Consider the following 17,514-nt stretch of genomic DNA (forward strand, 5'->3'; position numbering starts at 1 on the left):
AGGTTTGCACTAGGTTGAAAGTTTTCAAATATTTATTTATTAGTTTAGATCTTATTATATTTGTTATCGAACACCCTTAATTATTTGATGACATCACTACTTCATGCAAATCAAAGTTCACTTTGTAAGATTTAAGTCATTCTGACATTCCAGATGTCATAATGTTTACAAAAACAACACACTGGCTTGATGAGATCTCTTATTTTACTATCTTGATTCATGCTATGGTGACATAGGGAGAATCCCACCAATGGAGAGTGATACAAAGTCCAGCAACGTCACACTGTCTATAGTTTGTTTTTTGCTTGTTTGTCAATTTGTGTCACTACATCATGAACACCCCCCCCCCCCCACACACACACACACACACTTCTCTTTTCTTTAAAAAATTGATGCTTTACAACGTAGTGAAATATTGTAGTCTTTGGAACCAGTTCCTGTGTGGGGATGGGGAAGAGGTGAGATCCCACAGTCAGGACGTGGTAGCTGCATTGTCTGTGAGCAGCTTATGGTGTGGTGGGTGGTACAGGAGCAGTGACCTCTGCTGCCTCTGCATTCTAGTGTGCCAGCTTCAACCACTCAACAGAAACCATTTCATTCTTTTTCTGTATTGAGTTTTAAAAGCGTGCGGTCAATGCGGCAGAATTTTGAACGGGCCACGGGTATGAGAGGTGGGTGGGCCGAGTCATCACCCCGGAAGGTATGCTGCAGAGGCCCTAGAGTATAAAAACGTTCCCATGTATGTGTAACTACACCACAGAGAAGCATATTTGGGGCACCATTTCTCACACATGAACTCTGTGAAGGAGGCCAGTGGAGGGAGGTCGGAAGGCTTGTTGGTTAGTTCCGCCAGCAGGCATAGCTCTTCACCGTACATGAGTTGTGCTGGTGAATGTTACAGATCATCTTTGACTGTTGATCACAGGCTCAACAGGAACAGCAGTACTGAATGCGACCATGTTATGTTTGCATACATCAACGCCACCTTCAGGGCATGGTGGAACCTCTCCACATACTACTGCCGGCAGGATGGTAGCTGGTGGCGTGTATGTGGAAACAGCCACATAGTTGTTGGTTTTCCTGAAAGTAAGGATGCCATGAACTGCCACCACCTGTCAGTCAGATGGTATGGGCACACCAAACCTCACGATCCATCTCTGCAAGATGATCTTCACCACCTTACCTGCCATGATGTCTGTGACAGGAATAACCTCTGCCACCAGGTAAAGCAATCCACTAGCATTACCAGGTAACAGAAGCCACTGGAGCATGGAATGGGACCTACGGGGTCTACAAGGACATGCCCAACTCACACCAAAGGTGTGATGATGACTTCTTATGGCCAAGAAAATGGTGGTCAATTTTGTTCCGCTGACATTTGTTATATTGCTTTGCCTACACGCAGGAATCTCTGGCAATACTAGGCCACACCACCTTAACCTTCACAAGCTTCACCATAGCCCCTACTCTTAGATGCAGGAGGTTACAAAAGGCTGATAAAAAATTCTCCGGAAGTTGCGCAATATGTAGACGTGTGTGCTAATGTGTGCCACATCGCACCACAGATATACATATGCCTGTGCTGATTTGACTCTCAGTAATTGTAGATTTGAAATCTGCTGCTCCTGTAGTGCGTCTAACTTCCTGTCCAGTGCGTTGCAAGGGCGATGTGGTGCTGTCGTACCATCCTAATACTGGTGTAGCTTCTGGATAAACAGTCAGCGGCAATGTTTTTGTGAGCACTCACGTGGTAGATATTGGTGGTAATCTTGGAAATAAACACCACCTGTTTGATCTATGGAAGTGAACCAATAAGTGAATCTTTTTTAAACAGTGTGGTGATGGAGGAATGGTCTGTGAAAGCCGTGAACTCTCTGCCTTCCACACACTTGCAGAAGAGCTTGACAGCCACATAGACATCATATAGCTAATGATCTATGGTGCTCCAGTTTCTTTGCCTCTCTGTTAACAGCAAGGGGAAGAATGCCAGGGGCTGCCATGTGCAGCAAGTGGAAGAATGCCAGGGACTGCCATAAGTCAATGTGCTGCTGAAAGGCCTCTCTGTTAACAGCAAGGGGAAGAATGCCATGGGCTGCCATGTGCAACAAGTGGAAGAATGCCAGGGACTGCCATATGTCAATGTGCTGCTGAAAGGCAGCACCTACAGACATCTGGTTTGCGTTGACCATAATAGCTGTTGGTGTGTTTTCATGCAGATGATTCAGTAGTACAGCATGTGTGGCACACACTTTTGCCAACTCAAACATGTTTATTGCTTCCTCACTCCAAGGCTCCTTCCTAGTAACTACTGTGTGTTTTCGCCTAAGCAATGTGGTCACTGGTGCCAGTAACAATGCCACATGAGGTAGGTGGCATCAGTAGTAGTTGAGCATACCTAACACCCATCTAAGGCCCTTGAATGTTCTTGGTCGTGTCACTTCTTGGATCGTTCCGACTCATTCCACTAGAGGCAAGATGCCTGCTGTTGGCACCACAAATCCTAATAACTTGACAGTACCCAAGTCAAAAATGCATCTAGCTGTGTTTACCACAACCCCTGTCTGTTCAAGTATATTTGAAAAATTACCATAGGTGCTTACAACGTTGTGCTGGTGAAAGAGAAAACATGAGGGTATCATCCATATAACAACATACATCCACTAGACTTTGGAGATCTTAGTGAATGAACTATTGCCACACTTAGGCAACATTTTTTAGCTCAAAAGGCATGTACAAGTACACATATAAACTGAAAGGGGTCATTATGGCAGTCTTTGCATGTCCCCCAATTACACTGAAAACTGTCACTCCAGCCAATTCATTGTTAATGTGCATTAATTTGGAGAACTGGGTACCTGTCAAGGATGGTTCTCTTATTCAGTATCCAGTAATTTCCCAGTCTCCACAAACCATCTCATTTGGTCCCATATGGAGGGGGGAGGCCTACTGTCTGTCCGAAGGGCACATGCTTCCATCCCCATGTCTCTCCATGTTAACTTTGGATGCGGTCAACTTCTTGTGCTTGAGGTGGCGGATTTTAGCCGCCACTGGTTGTCCCGGGTTCATACAGGTGAAGTGTTGAATCTTTGGTCCCCTTTTATGCCTGTCACCTGACAGTGAAGTGAGGCTAGGGAACTCATCTATGATTCATCAAAACTTGTTCTCCTGCAAGGGGCTTGTGATGACAGCTTGCGCTATCAGGCCTCTCCAGACATCTACGAGTAATTGGAAAAGGTGTAGGATGTGTGCAATTAGGAAATTCCACTTGATCGGCTCCATTAGGCCTATGTCAATGCACAATCTCTTCTCACCGTATGTCGAAATGGGCATGTTATTAGTTGCTGTGATGTAGAGGGTAGCTGCCATACAGTTCAGCTGAGACTGTTGTCCTTGGTAAAATGTTGATGTTGGAATCAGTGTCCACAAAAATTTTGACTATGCTATTTTGAACGTTATGAGGAATCTTTTTGATTTCTGTGAGCCGGTGAAACCAACATGAAAATGATCCATCAGTGAGGCTCCGCTTAGTGAGTATTGACCACTGTCAAATCTCAGTTCTTCAAAACTGAAGGTTTTACAGCAAGGTGAGGCAATAATGTAACTGCAGCGCATGTTTATCATATCCTTATTTGGGACTGGCTGAAAAATGTTGTTGTTGTTGTCCTATGTGTGTGTGTTACGCTATTGCTACTGCCTGAAATCCCACTGCTGGAGATGCAAGCAGAGAAATCACCATGCCTGAGAACCAAGACGATGATGCAGGGGACGATGTGGACATCTTGGCACATTGTACATATGCACCAAGGACAAAAACATGAGTGAATGACTTCAAAGTAGGTCAGACCCCCCACAGCAAGTGCTTGTTGTGAAATAGCTAGGTGGGGGATATCTTTTCTTGTCCATTGTCCACCATTAATCTGCGTGGCCTCTATTCCAGTAAGTATTTGAAGTACTTGATTAGACAGACTTTAAGTGCTGTGTAGCCATGCATGTTTGAAGTATCCTCTGCAAAAACTGTCCAAGCTTCACTTAAGTGACCAAAGACACAATGGAATTGTAAGGTGTCATCCTGTATGTTGCATTCACAGAAAATGCCTTCCACATGTTGGAACCACAGTTCTGGTCTTGAGGTCCACAACACTGGCAGTTCAACTTTTTGCGTGTTCCTACCTTGTGAAGCTGTTTGCTGAGGCTGTTGATCTTGCAGAGTACCTTTCACATTACTGTTGGCCAGTTGCGAAGTGTTGTCATCATACTTTGTTCTTATGTAATCTCCATTTTCCGATTTCATAGTGACACATTTCGTGCAAGGTCACCACTGAAGGTCGGTCACAAAAGGTGGAGGTACTCCATTGGAGAATGTATAGGCATGCTGTAACACCTTTAATTTCACACTATATCTCAGAACAAAATTCAACATCACAACAAAGAGAATTGTGCAAATAGAAAAAGATCCAAAGTCCTTCAGTTACATCTATTTCATAATGTCTTTATACGCTACAATGTCCCAAATCTCTTCCTGTCTTGTGTTTATCTTCTCATTTCTGTATACTAATCATCTTCTCTATAATTAGCCCATACCCACCTGAGCTATCTCATCACCTGGCAAGATTTACTATTCCACACATAGATTCCCTGTAACCTGATTTAAATCCTCTGGTTCCAAATGAGCATGTAAGACGAAGCTGTTTGTTCTTGGAATGAGTCACCAAATAATTCACAGAAAGCTAATATGAAAATTTGAACACAAAAATAGAAAGTAACAAAAATGAAAAGAAATACAATAAAAATATTTAAAATAGCATGTACAATAAATAACACATTAGAGTGCAAGGCGTCAGTGCTCTCAAACTAAATTACTGCAAAAAACTTCTTTACAGGATAAAAGAAGTGTGCCACATGGCAGACTTGTGACTTATTGTTTGATTTGAAAAACTGATAGTTTATCACCCGAATTTTTCAGCTCTGTTGGAAGTTCACTGAAAATTACACCTGAAGGATATACTTTTCGCTACAATGGTTAAAAAAAGTGTCATAATTAAAGTGCAAACAATGTTTCTGTCCAATGATTTAACCTACTTTTTCCAGTATTCCTTTGTTTTGTACTTTACCAATCAATTTAATTTTTAGTATGATTCTGTAGTATCAACTTCAATTACTACTGTTGTTTCCCCAATGTCTGTATTTTACTTGCATATAACGCTGTGCTCCATATTCCCAGTTTTAAAAACATCAGCATCAATTGCATGTGAATATTTGATATTATTGCAGCTCCACCGGTAGAGAGAGGTTTCATCATGTGTGCCCATCAGTTTCTTAGTCGTCTTGGCAACTTATTTCATCTGTAGCATTATTATTTCATTACTATACCTATGCTTTCTCCCATTTTTATACATGGAAGTCATTATGGAGCTCTCTTCAGGTTTAATTGTTTAGTTCTGCATTGCATTCCACTTCTTTCTCCTGAACTACCATTCACACCCTTGTTTAGCACAGTTGTCACTTATAGGGAATAATTTCCACTTAATGTCATTTTTTTCTTATTTTTAACTATTGTTCTTCCACAAGTAAACCTTTCTCTTTATTCTTCTGAATATCAGTCTATTATTTATTACTTCAGAAATTATTAAAACTGATTTTTTCTATTTTAAGCTTTGCAATGTACTGAAAACTACTGACATATTAATGCTGAAATAGATGGCACAGACATTCTGAATGAAAGAATGGAGAACTTTGAAAAAATATTCAACTGAAAACTATTGAATGAAATAATGAATGCATTTATACAAATGGGAAATCTGGAAAAGAAAAAAAACTGGAGGTAGCTGAAATGTCGTTTTACAGTTCAGTGGCAAAAATTAAATTATTAGAGTGGTTCTAGAAGGATTATATAATGAGAAATAGTTCATATGTCTAATTACTAATGTTTTATTTCTTTATACTCGTTAACAAATTTCTTTCGTGAAGTATGAACATTCCGTATCAAAGGTAACAGTGAATATCATCAACCAGATCGTTTATGTAAATCATAAAAAGCAGTGGACCTATTACTTTCTGCTGTTCCAATGATTTCTGATAGATGATGGATAATAATGGTGCTATATTTGTAGCATAGTCAACATAAAATCTTACGGGGATACCGTCTGGGCCAGACGCCATCCTGGTGTCTAAGGATCTTAACTGTTTTAGAATTCCAGATACACTGAACACTATGTCAGCCATACTTGCATTTGTTTGACAACTGAAAGGAGGAATGGTGCTGCTGTCCTCTACCATAAATGAGTTTTTGAAAGCTAGGTTTAGAATTTCGACCTTCTGTTTATCATCATCCATTACATTACCCATACACTCAGCAAGAGAAGGTATTGAATTATTTGTAGCATTCATAGATTTTACATACAACCAATTTTTTTTTTTTTTTTGGGGGGGGGGGGAGTTATTTTTAGAATCTGCAGATAAAATATTGCTTTCAAATTCATTAAACCAATCTCTCATTGACCTTTTGACAGCTGCTTTCATTTCATATAATTTCTGTTTGTCAGCGGGGCAATGACTACGTTTAAAATGGTGCAAAATTCTCTGCTTTCTCAGCAACTTCCTAATATGTTTGTTGAACCAAGTTGGATCCTATCCCTCCTCTATATTTTTGCTAGGCACATATTACTCTATACCTTTAAATTCTGACCAAATGATTAAAATATAAAGAAGCCTACTTTACTTATAAAATTATCCTTCATAAAACAATGAATTGCGACAGAAATTTATAAACTATTTCTGCGTGTCTGTCTTTTTCAAGATACATGCAGCAATCTCCAGGTACTTCTCATCAATAGCCAACAGCTTTGCCTGAAGATGACAAGAAGGTATTCCATCAAACTATTGTAGCTTCAGTGACATGCCTGAGAATCCCTCTGTATTAACAATGACAGTAATAGCTCATTTTCCAGGTATCAATGGCTCAGAGCAATACTACTTTAACTACAATTTGGGAGAAAATGAAGCTACAATGACACTGTGTTGTCCAAGCTAATGTTTTATCTGTGAAACAAAAAAATTGTAACTGCTTCTTTTACTGATACATCATGCAAAGAAGGTGATTCAACATGGTAACTTGAAAATCCCATACATTTTTATTGTAATACAATCGCAACTGCTGTTACAGTCCTTTTGCATTTATACCTTCAGCAACTTGTGTGGCCTTTTATCCTAACTGCTTTTACAATTTTGTTTCATCGAACAAACAAATGAAGTTTATATACCACAGCACAATTACATTACTATCACTGAGAGCTTTTGTCATTATAATTCATGGGAAAAGTGGTTAACTGAAGCAGGAGATGGCATTTGAAGCTTTTTATCTATTCTGTGTTGTGTTTATTGTCTAATATCACCCAATCATCAGCATCATAATTATAATTACTGTATTTGAATGAACATATTGTAGGTACTGTAGTGAAAATCATTGAATCACGTTACAGCACAATGTATTGTGTTGTATATAGCCTAACCTAGCTTCCATTTTGTCTTTTGGTTGACCCTGTATAATGAGCTATGTCAGATTAATGTTACAAATTACTTTAGAAAAGGCAATAGAGGATGATTTTCTGCAACCAGCTTCTTAATCAGAGAACACAAGCTATGAAGGAGTATTTTGTAAGCATAGTCTTTTGTCTACAAAGCAAGCAAGCAACAATCAAGAAGGTAATAATATGGCTGTAGGCTAAGCACTACAGCACAGGTTGGGCTAAAATATTATTATTATTATTATTATTATTATTAATTAGATGCTGAAGAGGGCAACAGTGGTGATTCTTCTGCAGAAGACATTCCAGTGTCTGATGATTCATAAGAATATCAGCCATAAGATCATTCTCAGAGTGAGGATAGTGAACCAATAGTTCCAGGTACAAAGGAATACGTATTTAAGCTTATTTTTTGACTACTCTAGTACATAACCAAGAATTCAGATGGAATAAATAATAGTGTTTGTAGGCAGTCAGCAGATAAACCCGATGTACAGCCAAAACAACTGTAAATAAAAGTATCTGCAAGTGATATTATGGAAGTATAATAAGCCTGCTACATTCAAACCAACCTTTTGGATTCTTTAATTAGAAAGTTATGCTAGAATGGCAACTTTCTTTTTCCAAGAGTACCTCACAAACATAAATAAGAGGAGTGCAAATGGTTGAGAAACATTGAAAAGGAGCTTATCAGAAGGTAAAAGCATACGTGCGCAAGAAAAGCTTACAGGTCCAGGTTGTGGAAATAGAGCAAAGACAGAAATTGCTTGAGACATTTTATGACTTAGAAATTACAGATAGGAAATGTGATTATCTAAGTTAGCTGATTATGAAAATTCAGTGGGTAAAATCTTTTTTCGGAAAACTAGTACAGAAGGTGCAGCGAGTGAGAGCAAATGTGGCATGTGCACTAATCATCAACAAACATCAGATGACATTGTGGAAGGGATAAGAAACCATTGACATTAAGTAGAAACACACAACATCAGAAAGGACAGTTCATGGAAATACATAAATAGCATGCTCAATGTTCAAAAGATGTGTAGAATGAACACTCAGAGCTGACAAGAGGAAAGAGAGGAACATGCATCTGGATGTATGCACATGTTTTCAACACAGAATAAAATTTTAGGTTTTTCAAACCCTACAAAACATGCATTTGATGTGTGTGAGGACTGCAACAAACATGACAAGGAAATAAGACATCTGAAAAAAAAAGACACAGCTTGAACAGAACAAAATTCTGACAAGCTAAAAGTGCAAACTGACAGTACATTTCCATGTGATTGATTTACGGTAGGTACTCAAAGACTCCACATTGTGAAGTGTCCTTGCTCTTTTACAAAAGAAAGTTGGGATCCTGCAGTTTGACTATCTGCAACAGAGTTGCCCAACATCAGGCCTGTGAGCCACATTGCAGACCGTGGATGAAGAATGCGGCCCGCCATAGCCCGACAAAAGTTGTTTTTTCAGACCAGTAGTAACTGAGGAAAATTTTTTAAAATTAACCTTCTTTATCGAGTGTGTTGGCTACCTGCTAACCTACTAGTTGTCCTCTTCCATACCTGCTACCTACCGCACATTTCCCACCAACGGTACATGAGCATACTGCAATGGCCACACAAGAGATGCACAATCACATCCACACTCACAGAGTGAAGTGGTAGAATTTTATAAAAAGTATATAAAATCTGATGAGTAGCCCAATCTATTCCAGTTAGCACTTCAAATGGTGTCCTTACTCAGAAGCACATATATCTTCAAGCAGTTGTCTTCATACATGAAAAATGTAAAATCTAAAATGAGATCTTCAATAACAGACAGACAGCTGAGTGGATGAATATATCTCCAAACATCATGCAAATATGTAACGAAAGAGAAAGAGAGAGAGAGAGAGAGAGAGAGAGAGAGAGAGAGAGAGAGAGAGAGAGAGAGAGAGTGAGTTGTATTCTCTCTCTAAGTTTACATTTCATTAATTTTATTTTTCATTAATTTTAAGTTTTTAATATTCTAATGAAAGTACATATTGCGTGTCAACTGAGAAAACTTGTGTTTTATTTCCATGGGTTTAATTCCTTTACAAAATCATTTTTGGTCTGGCCTGACACAGTGATAAAAGTTAATAATGTGGCCCACTTTGAAATTTACTTGGACACCCCTGATCTAAAACATGCAAATACAAAAGGGGATGTGCTTCATGTGGCACAAGAGAACTGTATGTAGAAGAAGAACAGGCACTGATCTACAAATTCCTAAAGCAGCAAGGTGAGACTGGCTACAAAAATATTTCTTTCTTCTCTGACAATTGCAGAGGTCAGAACCAAAACGGAACTATATATTTATGTATCTGTACAGTGTGAGTACTCTACTAACTGATTCAATTACCCATAAGTTTCTTGAGAAGGCACACATCCAAAATGAAGCAGATAGTATGTACAGTGTTACTGAGAGGACAAAAGCAGACATGAACATTTATGTGCTACAGCAGTGGTACACTCTAGTTGCCACAGCCAAGAAAAATGGTAAGAGGTGTGATGTACTAGATTTCTTCGATTCCAAAGGGGTTTCAAAGATCTGAAACTGAACTACAGTTTACAATGGAGAAAGGGCAAGATGGTCAGATAACGTCAGAATAATAATGGTGAGGAAGGAAGAACCATGGATGATGTCATTTAAATATGAATATATACCAGACTATGACACAATTGATTTAATACACAAATTTCAAGGTTGCAGGCTAAGTATAGAGTATGCTGTAGAAGACTTGCCGTATGTAAATCATCACCACTGCCACTTTCAGAGAAAAAGTTTTCTGACTTGATGCTCCTATGTCAAAAGAACATTATCACAGCAGTTTATCCTGAATTCTATCACAATCTGACACATGAGGAAGCTTGTAATATTGATGAAAAAGATGAATTGAGTGTTAAAACTATTTCAATTTCAGTTTTCCCTGGAAATTTTTTTTTTTTGGTGCTTGTATATTGTCATATTCATAAGCTAGAAAGATTTGGAAATAATAGATGTCATAGAGGCATTGTTACTGCCAACAGAATTTATGAAAAAAAGATGTTTACTTTTGTAGCCACATGCTAATGTAGTACATTTTCAGTGAAATTGAACCTGACATTAATGTGATACATCAATACATTTATCAATAATTGCATCTCTAAAATAACTTCTGGTACATTTTTTTGTTATTAGGTACTTAATAACAATGGAACAACAAAACATTCTAAGCAGCAGTTGCAAGTGTACGTTTCCAGGATGATTTCCGCAAAATACTGTAACTTTAAGTTTAAGAAGTGTTAATTACCATATAACAATGGGTTTGTGATATCAGTGCAATGATTATTGATATGTAGACTCCATTCTTAAATAATGACAGAAAAGTTCATTTTAATGTTAAAGTAAGCATTATCTCTGCAACTCAGAAATAAATTGATCACTATGGTTTAGTACTTAAGTGAACAAACAAACTCCCTTAACTTCATTCAGATACATTCATAAAAATTTATTAATAAAGTACATCTGAAGCAGAATCTCTGAAGCACAACAAATACAACAATGTAAAACTCACAAATGGTCTTGCAGAAAGACACAGTAAAATCAAATAAGGTTGTGATCAATAAATTAAAATAAACTGTGCACGCTGAATACCTGTCATCAGCATTATCTTGGGACTCTACAGATGACTCAAATGCAAATGTCTGTGGAAAGATATTTTTATTTTCATTTACAGCTGCTTCACTAGCTGGTGAGATTCGTCCACTCGTATTCATTCCTTCAGCTTTTATTCGCTCCATTACTTTTGATCCAGATCTAGAAACAAAAAAAGACATTTAGAAATGCAGCTTTCTAGGTGCGCATTTTCACTTCCTTGAAAGTATATCGCAACCTTCCATCAAAAAGAACAATACTAAAAGTAACATCAGCCTGCACCATGAAAAGCGGACAGAAGGAAAAGCAGCTGGAAATAGCATGACACCCACATTTTACAAAATTATATTTAGAATTCAAAAATTAATAAAAAATAGTACACGGATAGAGTCAATGACTTTCGTTACTCTGCTTTAATGAATACAGCAGTGATATGTACATTATTACTCGCTGGATTACAACACTGACACAGATAGCAGACAAGTATTATCTCTCTGTATAGAACAGAAGCTAGATGAAGAGCAAAAATAAATAGCAATGTACCATAGCCATTGATCAACATAGTTCCAATACCACATGCCGAGCTATATGCAAGAAAGGAGGTAAGATTGTAGAAACAAACCTCAAAATTCCAGATTAAAGGGGCTAACATTAACTAAATTTTATTATTACACTCTACTCGTATCCCACTGTTCTTATCCACTCCTGAAACTGGTTTCTGAGACACTTACCTATAATGTCTTTCATCTTTTCTCACCTTTTTTTCTGTTTTGGCTTTTTGCTTCTTCTAATAATGAAACCCACAGGTTTGCCTTTAACTCGCCCACTGTGCAAGTGTCAGACTAAAAAATTTAAGAAGGCATGCATATTATTCCAGCTAAAGGAGCAACTGAAGATAATACTGCATTTCAGATATACACATGTCAACAAAAATTTTGCATTGCCCATTTATTTCGGGACATTTTTGTAGTTATGAAATTGTCTGATGGAGATTTTTCACAGCACTCCTGAACAATGTCAATTTGTGGGAGTGAAACATTCTCTTATTTGGATGCAGCCTTGAATCCATCTAAGCATATCATCGATGAGATCATCAAACTTGCTTGGGTCCACATTGTCCCATTCTTCAAAGGAGATTATCCATAAGTCGTGCAGAGTACATTTATGTTGTAGACAGCATAAAACAGCTTGTTTCATTTATTCCTACACATCTTCGACTGGATACATGTTTAGGAAACAGGCAGGCAACTCCTTTCTGGTGCTCCTAGTGTGCTGAAGGAACGTTTTCATGATAATAGCACAATAGTATATGAGTTATCACCCATCAAGAAGAAATTGTCATCATTGGTCGTGCTTATTGTTACCATGTGAATGTTTACAAACAACGCCAGTGGCGGCCTTCCAATCAGTATAAGAACAGTATAAGAACAGTAACAATAGCAACATATGTCCAAGACATATCAGGGTGATGCAAAACTATTTTTGATGTGTGTACACAGTTCTACTAACAGCTACTGACTTTATCATGTGTCACAACTCACCTTAGAATTAAGTTGAAAATGATGAACAGAACACTCAGAGGGAAGCTGTGTATTGCTTAGTTTTACAGCCTGGGAGTGACTGTTGTCCTATAGGTATGTAAAGGTTATATACTAGGTGACTAGTTGTGTCATGTTAATGTATAACAATTACATGCATATAATAACAGCATAAAGCTATCTCAGAATATAGCCGATAAGTAGGCATAGGGTCAATTTTAAATAAACTTATCAAAGCAGCTGTCTCCACAAATGAAATAAGAACCTAAACCATGCATAACTTCTAAAATAAATAAATAAACATCTGCAAATGGGAGAAATCAGTAAATGAGCTGTACAAGTACAGACAAACAAATGACTACAGTTACAGATAAAATGAATGATATATTAAAGAAAAAGTGGTTTAGCAAGTCAATAATGCACTGGTCCACCTCTGGTCCTTATGCAAGCATTTCTCCAACTTGGCCCTGATTAATAGAATTATTGATGTTCTCCTGAGGTATATCTAGACAAATTCTGTTCAACTGGCATGATCTGATGCATAGGCCTTGCCCATAATGCTCCAATCATTCTCAAATGGAGAGAGAGACAGTGACCTAGATGGCCAAGGTGGGGTTTGGCAAGCACGAAGATAAGCAGCAGAAACTCCCACCGTGTGCAGGGCAACAAAATGGTATGTAGAATGCTGTTGACGTACTACTGTACTGGAAGGGTGCCATGGATGACAACCAAAGGGGTCCTTGATATGAAAAATGAGATGACTGGATGAAACCATGTCCAGAGATGACCTGGACAGCTGTGGGGTACCAATTGGTTGTCATCCATGGCACACTTACAGACAGCAGTACACAACGATATTCTGTGACCCGTTTTGTTGCCCTTCATGGCAAGTCAACCTGGACTTACATTTCAACAAGATAATACCCACCAGCACATGGGAAGAGTCTCTACTGCTTGTTTTTGTGATTGCCAAACCCTATCTTGGTCAGCAAGGTCACCAGTCTCTCCCAAAATGAGAAGGTCTGGAGCATTATGGGCAGGGTCCTCCAACTAGGTTGTGATTTTGAAAATCTATTTGGCCCGTTGGACAGGATCTGGCAAGATATCTCTCATGAGAACATCCAACAACTCTGTCAATTGGTGCCAAGCTTGAGAGCTGCTTGCGTAAGGGCCAGAGATGGGCCAACGCTTTATTGACTTGCTCAGTTTGTTAAGATCTTTCTCTTGAATAAATCATCTAATTTTTCTAAAATTTTAATCACTTTTTTATCTGTACATGTACATTACATCTACTGATTTCCATTCCATTTGAATAATTCCTTTTGTCTTAGTGTGAATGTTATGAAAGATTTCTGTCCAATACACTTGTAGGAATGGCTACAGGACAAATGTAAGGATTTTGAAGCACTTATCCCTAAGGGAAAGATACATACCGTCTCCAGGAAAATTAAAGAGGACTTTGGAGATAAAGAGAAGCAGCTGTACAAATATCGAGAGCTCAGATGTAAAACCAGTTATAAGCAAAGAAGAGAAATCTGAAAGGATCAGATAGAGGGCCTGTACAATGGAGATGTACTTGAAGACATACAGATATGGAAGAGGGTATACATGAAGATGAGATGAGAGATATGATACTGCAAGAAGAATCTCACATAATTCTGAAAGACGTATCTCAAAACAAGGCCCAGGGAGCACACAATATTCCATCAGAACTACTGCTAGCCTTAGGAGAGCCAACCGTAACAATAATCTGCCACCAAGTGTGCACGATGTATAACACAGGTGATATACCCTCAGACTTCAAGAAGAGTATAATAATTCCTATTCCAAAGAAGCAGGTGCTTACAGGTCCGAATATTAGCAAACTATCAATTTAATATGTAATAGTTGCAAAATACTAACACGAATTCACTATAGAAAAATGGAAAAACTGGTAGAAGCTAACCTCAGGGAAGATCAGTTTGGATTCTGTAGAAACATACGAACTCGCGACGCAATACTGACCCTACGACTTATCTTAGAAGACAGGTTAAGGAAAGGAAAACCCCTTGTTTATGGCATTTGTAGACTAAGAGAAAGTTTTCAACAATGTTGAGTGCAATCCTCTTTGAAATTCTGAATGTAGTATGGGTAAAATTCAGGGAACAAAAGGCTATTTACGAATTGTACAGAAAACAGATGGCAGATATAAGAGCCGAGGGGCATGAAAAAGAAGCAATGGTTGAGAAGGAAGTGAGACAGGGTTGTACCCTATTCCTGATGTTACTCAATCTGTATGGTGAGCAAGCAGAAAAGAAAACCAAAGAAAATTTTGGGGTAGGAATTGAAGAAGAAATAAAAACTCTGAGGTTTGCCAATGACATCGTAATTCTGTCAGAGGCAGGAAAGGACTTGGAAGAGCAGCTGAAAGGGATGGAAAGCATCTTGAAATGATAATAAGATGAAAATCACCAAAAGCAAAACAAGGGTAATGGAAATTAGTTGATTTAAACCAGGTGATATTAAGCAAATTAGTTTAGGAAGCGAGACACTTAGAGTAGTAGATAAGTTTTGCTGTTTTGGCAGTTTTATAACTGTGTAGAAAGGATATAAAATGTAGACTGACAATGGGAAAAAAGCGTTTATGAAGAAGAGAAATTTGTTAACATAGGAATATAGATTTGAGTGTCCAGAAATCTTTTCTGAAAGTATTTGTATAGAGTATAGCTATGAACGGAAGTGAAACATGGATGATAAACAGTTTAAACAAAAATAGAATAGAAGCTTTTGAAATGTGGTGCTACAGAAGAATGCTAAAGATTAAACGGGTAGAACATGTAAATAATGATGAACAGAGTTGCAGAGAAAGGGTTTGTGGCATAATGTGACTCCAATAAGAGATTGGTTGATAGGACACATCCTGAGACATCAAGGGATCACCAGTTTAGTACTGGAGGGAAGTGGGGTGCGGTGGAGTAAAAGTCGCACAGGGAGATTCAGGAGGATGCAGGCTGCTGTAGTAATTCAGAGATGAAGAGACCTACACTAGATAGAGTAGCACGGAGAGCTGTATCAAATCATTCTTTGAACTGAAGACTACAACACATGCTTGTCCCTTTCTTGAACAATCCTGTTACAGTTTTTATATGTATATATGTGTAACTATACCTGTAATGATCGAATATAATAGAGGGAAACATTCCACGTGGGAAAAATATATCTAAAAACAAAGATGATGTGACTTACCGAACGAAAGTGCTGGCAGGTCGACAGACACACAAACAAACACAAACATACACACAAAATTCAGCTTTCGCAACAAACTGTTGCTTCATCGGGAAAGAGATGTTTGTGTTTGTTTGTGTGTCTGTCGACCTGCCAGCACTTTCGTTCGGTAAGTCACATCATCTTTGTTTTTAGATATACCTGTAATGTATTTGACAAGGCCCATATTATTACATTAAATAGTCAAAGGAGAAATAACTAAATACATAAATAAAAAACATAAAACAGTTACTAAAAAATATATGAACTTTAAATAAATGGAGATATTATGGAGTGTGAGAGAAAAGTAATGAGACCACAGTTTTTATTTTTTCGAACTACAGTATTGTCACCTTCAAAGTAGTTCCCTCTGGCCGCTATACACCAGCTGAGTCACTGTTCCCAGTCTTGGTAACAGCACTGAAAGGCTTCAGCTGGTAGGGGCCTTAACATGTTGATCACATTCTTTTGTGTTGCTCATGTTCTTTCAAACGGTTCAAATGGCTCTGAGCACTATGGGAGTTAACATCTGAGGTCATCAGTCCCCTAGAACTTAGAACTACTTAAACCTAACTAACCTAAGGACATCACACACATCCATGCCCAAGGCAGGATTCGAACCTGCGACCATAGCAGTCGCGCGGTTCAGGACTGCAGCGCCTAGAACCGCTTGGCCACTGCGGTCGGTCGATCATGTTCTTTGGAATATTCTCCAGAGTCCCAATATTACATCTTTTTATGATTCAAATTTTCGGGAACAGAAAAACTTTACAAGGACTTTGATCAAGGGAAAAAAATGGGTGGGGGGGTGGGGGGGTGAGGGGGGGGGAGTGGAACAACAGCAATGCAGTTTGAGCTCAAAAATTCCATGATTGTAGTGGCCATGTGACATGGGGCATTGTCATAATGCAGCATCCATTTGTTTGCAATGCCTGGTCTAACTCAATTCACTCTTTCCTTGAGCCTAGCAAAAACATCTTTATAAAACACTTGGTTGACAGTCTGACCATGTGGAACAAATTATTTATGCATGATATCCCTAATGTCAAGAGCAAATCATTTTTTAGAAGTTGAAGGTCTCCCTGAGTGAGAGTTATTTTCTACATCAATACTCCGCAAGCCACCTGATGGTGTGTGGCGGAGGGTACCTTGAGTACCTCTATCGGTTCTCCCTTCTATTACAGTCTCGTATTGTTCGTGGAAAGAAAGATTGTTGGTATGCCTCTGTGTGGGTTCTAATCTCTCTGATTTTATCCTCATGGTCTCTTCACGAGATAAACGTAGGAGGGAGCAATATACTGCTTGACTCCTCGGTGAATGTATGTTCTCGAAACTTCAACAAAAGCCCGTACTGAGCTACTGAGTGTCTCTCTTGCAGAATCTTCCACTGGAGTTTATCTATCATCTTCGTAATGTTTTTGTGATTATTAAATGATCCTGTAATGAAGCGCACTGCTCTCCATTGGATCTTCTCTCTCTCTTCTATCAACCCTATCTGGTACGGATCCCACACCGGTGAGCAGTATTCAAGCAGTGGGCGAACATGTGTA

General features: G+C 38.5%; 1 protein-coding gene across 6 annotated transcripts in view; it reads right to left on the minus strand.

Annotated features, from left to right (window-relative positions):
• LOC126248551 (GATOR complex protein Iml1) overlaps positions 1-17,514 on the minus strand; it is a 637,798-nt gene that overhangs the window by 201,429 nt on the left and 418,855 nt on the right. For all 6 annotated transcript variants that reach the window (XM_049949630.1, XM_049949665.1, XM_049949640.1 and 3 more), the window contains one exon: positions 11,184-11,345. In XM_049949630.1, coding sequence (XP_049805587.1) covers positions 11,184-11,345 — 162 coding nt within the window. The remainder of the gene's footprint in view (positions 1-11,183; positions 11,346-17,514) is intronic.

The sequence above is a fragment of the Schistocerca nitens genome, chromosome 1 (genome assembly GCF_023898315.1).
Source record: "Schistocerca nitens isolate TAMUIC-IGC-003100 chromosome 1, iqSchNite1.1, whole genome shotgun sequence".
Classification (NCBI taxonomy): Eukaryota; Metazoa; Arthropoda; class Insecta; order Orthoptera; family Acrididae; genus Schistocerca; species Schistocerca nitens.